This window comes from Scylla paramamosain, chromosome 47 (assembly GCF_035594125.1).
Source record: "Scylla paramamosain isolate STU-SP2022 chromosome 47, ASM3559412v1, whole genome shotgun sequence".
Lineage (NCBI taxonomy): Eukaryota > Metazoa > Arthropoda > Malacostraca > Decapoda > Portunidae > Scylla > Scylla paramamosain.
The window spans coordinates 662,501-667,500 of record NC_087197.1 but is presented as its reverse complement, the minus strand read 5'-3'; the positions used below and the strand labels follow the sequence as shown (position 1 = coordinate 667,500).

Here is a 5,000-nt window from a genome sequence, read left to right as displayed (position 1 = left end):
CTTCTGCTGCTCCTACAACTGTTTCTACCTCTGCTACTGCTTCTGCTCTTGTCCTCGCTGCCGTCTGCTGACAAGAATATAGCTGTTATCACTCCTACTACTACTACTACCACTACTACTACAACTACTACTACTGCTGCTACGACTGTATTGAGACACCATCCACCACTATTTTTAAGAGCGAGAAATCAAGCTTATCTACCACCACTACCACCACCACCACCACTGCCACCGCCGCCAGCACGTAAAACTATAGAAAGGAGAAGCGACAAGCCAGTGAAGTGAGGAAGGGAGAGAAAAAGAAAGACACGGAGAGAAAGAGAGTGAGTGAAACAGAGTGAGTGAGAGAGAGAGAGCAAGAGAGAGATATATATAGTTAATTTTTTTCTCTGAATCGCAGTTAACTCGCCTGAAAAATAAGGAGAGGAAGAAATGAACAAGGTACGATAGTTGAGATAAAGGTACGATATCAAGATTCATGATAACAAGATCGTTTGAAAATTAGACAGATAAAAAGTAACTTACTGTATAAAGGAATAGTGTTTTAAATAAGTTAACGTTACAAATATCAAGAAGTCGACGTTTGAAGATAGGAAAATACTGAAAGGCCAAAATATCATCACAGGAAGTCAGGAAATAGAGAAACAAATGACTGTCTGGATGTCTTAAGAAAACGAGGCTGAAAATTTTAGATTGTAAACTCGAAAATAATTGAGATTTGAAAACTTTGGGGAAAAAAAAAAAAAGGAAAATTAAGACTAAACTAGAGAGAGGAGATTTTAAGATTGTAAACACGAAAAAGAAAAATTACTAACTCAAAGAATCATTCAAGACAGTAAACTCAAAGAAATAAAGATGAAATTGTAAACTCTGAAAAAAGAAGAAAAAACTCAAGATTATTAACCTGAAAAATGTTAAAATTGTAACTCAAAAAGGAAAAAAAAAAAAAAATTATTCCTATGCCACAACAAATATTAGAAACATCTTTGAACAGCACCAGACAAAGCACAGCAAGATTTTGTGGTGTTAGCGTCACAGCAACACAGCAGAGTATAGTGTTTGGTGTTAGCGGCCCAGCAAAACACCGCAGAACATTGAAAACACCACAGCCAGTCATTTAAACAGCACGCAAACGATTTTCAGCACTGCATCATTTCACAGCTACCGCACAGCAAAATACTGTGGTGTTTGCCGCTCAGGGACACAGCGAAGTAGTGTTAGCGATCGCCAGCAAGTCCAGTGAACAGCACGCCGGCGATCCACAGCAGTGCATTACGGTTCACAGCTACAACACAGCATCACAAGACCAGCAACACAGCATCTAGTCAATTTCTAGTCCAGGAACCTTGAAACCACAGCAAACGCGGGGAGAAAGCGTTGAAATCTTCCACAGCGTCACAGCATCTAGTCAGTCTCTTGTCCAGAAACTCTGAAAAAATAGAAAGGGAAGAGAGAGACGCGGAAGCCTTTCACCGCAGCATCACAGCATCACAGCGTCACAGCGTCACAGCGTCTAGTCATTCTGGTCCAGGAAACTTACGACCACAGCAAACGCGGTGACAAAAACACTTGAGACTCCCACAGCGGCGCCACCACAGCATAACCACAGCTTCACCGCAGCTTCTAGTGGCAATAAATGGTCAACATGGATGGTGAAGCACTTAAACCCGAAGCTTTCCTCACCACAGCAACCACAGCACCTCTTGTCACAGCACGCAGCCCCCCTTCCTACCCCAAAGTGGCTGAAGCAACGGTAGGTGAAGGGGTGAAGGGGTGAAGAAGGAGGTTAGGTTAGGTTAGGTTAGGTTAGGTTAGGTTAGGTTAGGTTAAGTTAGGTTAGGTTAGGTTAAGTTAGGTTAGGTTAGGTTAGGTTAAGTTAGGTTAGGTTAGGTTAGGTTAGGTTAAGTTAGGTTAGGTTAGGTTAGGTTAAGTTAGGTTAGGTTAAGTTAGGTTAGGTTAAGTTAGATTAGATTAGGTTAGGTTAAGTTAAGTTAGGTTAGGTTAAGTTAGATTAGATTAGGTTAGGTTAGGTTAAGTTGAGTTAGGTTAGGTTAAGTTAGATTAGATTAGGTTAGGTTAGTTTAGGTTAAGTTAGGTTAGGTTAGGTTAGGTTAGGTTAGGAGTGAAGGAAGGGTTGAATAAATGAAGGAGGGATGTAGGCGTGAAGGAAAGGAGGATACAGAGTAGTTAAGGATGAAGAAGGAAGTGAAGGAAGGAGTGAAGAAGAAGATGAAGGACAGACTAAACAATTTATAAAGATTTTTCAGATCATTATTATTATTATTATCATTATTATCATTATTATTTAAGTGGGTGGTCGTACGAAGGCTACAAAAGAGGTCTGCTGTTATCATTATTATTACTACGCTTATTTCAATCCGAGGTCGTAAAAAGCGGCGGAAGATATAGTACTGCTTGTGGACTTCACCGCTCCTGTTGTACTGTGGCTGTGAAGGTAACAGAGGTCGTGGGGTCATCCTGGCAGGTGGAGAAGGTGGTTTTGTGGTCGTGGGCGTGGGGGTCGTCTTGTGGGGGGTCGTGGGGGGGTCGTGTGGTTGTAATTGTTGTTGTCGTCATTGTTTGACTCATAAGAAGGGGGTGAGTCGTGGTTTCCCAGAATGAGTGTGTGTGTGTGTGTGTGTGTGTGTGAGTCACCGGGACTGTGTGTGTGTGTGTGTATGTGTGTGTGTGTGTGTGTGTGTATTCTCGTTGATTCCGTGTGCGTAAATGTGTTAGGAAGCTGTATGTATGTATGTATGTATGTATGTATGTATATATGTTTATATGTATGCATGTATGTGTGTATTTATCTTAACGGGAACATTAGGAAGTGATTGTTTACGTATACTCTCTCTCTCTCTCTCTCTCTCTCTCTCTCTCTCTCTCTCTCTCTCTCTCTCTCTCTCTCTCTCTCTCTCTCTCTCTCTCTCTCTCTCTCTCTACCACAAAATGGCGGCGGAGAATAGAGATAAAAAGATAAGAGAGAGAGAGAGAGAGAGAGAGAGAGAGAGAGAGAGAGAGAGAGAGAGAGAGAGAGAGAGAGATTGGAATGCTAAATGGCAAGTTTCATATTTAACCTTCGTAACTTTTAAAACCCATTTCAGTTTAGGTGAGAAGAACCTTTAGCAGGATTTAAAGCCCCTCCCCCTCCCCCCCCTCTCTCTCTCTCTCTCTCTCTCTCTTTAATATGTCAAGTTGTGACGTACTTAAATATATATGAAAGGCACTTAAATATACTTTTCTTTTTTTTTCTCTCTCTTTTTTTTTTCTTTTTATCTAACCATGCATTAGTAAACGTCATAAAAATGTTTTGGTGTAGGTAGTGGTTGTAGTAGTAGTAGTAGTAGTAGTAGTTGTAGTTGTTGTAGTTGTAGTTGTTGTTGTTGTTGTTGTTGTTGTAGTAGTAGTAATAGTTGTTGTTGTTGTTATAGTGGTGGGAGTGGTGGTAGTAGTAGTAGTAGTAGTAGTAGTAGTAGTAGTAGTAGTAGTAATAATAGTAGTAGTAGTAGTAGTGGTAGCATTAACTTTCAAGAGATTAAGATGCGTGTGTGTGTGTGTGTGTGTGTGTGTGTGTGTGTGTGTGTGTGTGTGTGTGTGTGTGTGTGTGTGTGTGTACCGTTAATCTGTGTATGGGTGTGTGCACGTGGTGTTGTGTGTGTGTGTGTGTGTGTGTGTGTGTGTGTGTGTGTGTGTGTGTGAGAGAGAGAGAGAGAGAGAGAGAGAGAGAGAGAGAGAGAGAGAGAGAGAGAGAGAGAGAGAGGAGTTTGTTGTGATGTTTAGGTCAGCTCTCTCTCTCTCTCTCTCTCTCTCTCTCTCTCTCTCTCTCTCTCTCTCTCTCTCTCTCTCTCTCTCATACTCACCGCTAGAGGTCAAAGGGTACGGATCTTGACCTCGTTGCCCGCTGCCCACCTCGTGACGTCACAGGGGTTGCCAGCTGACCCAATTGTTGACCCGCTTATCTGTCTGTCTGTCTGTCTGTCTGTCTGTCTGTCTGTATGTATGTATGTATGTATGTATGTATGTATGTATGTATGTGTATGTATGTATGTGTATTTTTTTTTTTTGTTTGTTTTTGTTTGTTTGTTTGTTTGTGTGTTTCTCTTTGTCTGTCTGTCTGTCTGTCTGTCTGTTTTCTCTTTATCTCCTTTCCTATCTGCCTCTCTCTCTCTCTCTCTCTCTCTCTCTCTCTCTCTCTCTCTCTCTCTCTCTCTCTCATTTATTCATTTATTTTATGCATTTATTTTTCTATTTATCATTTATTTCTATTTCTCATTTCCGTTATTTATTGATGTTTTGTTTACATATTCAGAGAGAGAGAGAGAGAGAGAGAGAGAGAGAGAGAGAGAGAGAGAGAGAGAGAGAGAGAGAGAGGTGAAGTATAGGCATGTTATATCCTTCCTCCTCCTCCTCCTCCTCCTCCTCCTCCTCCTCCTCCTCCTCCTCCTCCTCCTCCCCCTCGAGTGTGCCAATGACCCCGTACTCCTTAGAGGGGGAGTGGGGACTAACGGTAAGTAAGGAGGAGGAAGAGGAGGAGGAGGAGGAGGAGGAGGAGGAGGAGGAGGAGGAGGAGGAGGAACCAACGACCTTGCAATTTTCTCTTGTACCCACTACCTCCTCCTCCTCCTCCTCCTCCTCCTCCTCCTCCACCTCCTCCTCCTCCTCCTCCTCCTCCTCCTCCTCCTCCTCCTCCTCCTCCTACGACCTTCGCCTCCTCCTCTCTTCCCCATCCCCTCCTCTTCTGACCTTCGCGTACTTCACCTCCTCCTCCTCCTCCTCCTCCTCCTCCTCCTCCTCCTCCTCCTCCTCCTCCTCCTCCTCCTCCTCCTCCTCCTCCTTCTCTTCCTCCATCTTTAAAGGGTAGCGTAGGTTGTGGTGGTGGTGGTGCATGTAACACACACACACACACACACACACACACACACACACACACGCATAGCAATCCAGAGAGAGAGAGAGAGAGAGAGAGAGAGAGAGAGAGAGAGAGAGAGAGAGAGAGAGAG

General features: G+C 43.2%; 1 protein-coding gene across 1 annotated transcript in view; it reads left to right on the top strand.

Moving 5' to 3' along the window:
- LOC135094878 (nuclear factor 1 X-type-like) overlaps nucleotides 1-5,000 on the top strand; it is a 60,216-nt gene that overhangs the window by 918 nt on the left and 54,298 nt on the right. Inside the window, exon 1 of the mRNA XM_063995353.1 lies at nucleotides 1-1,753. This exon is cut by the window's left edge and continues 918 nt beyond it. Coding sequence (XP_063851423.1) covers nucleotides 1,637-1,753 — 117 coding nt within the window. The 5' untranslated portion in view covers nucleotides 1-1,636. The remainder of the gene's footprint in view (nucleotides 1,754-5,000) is intronic.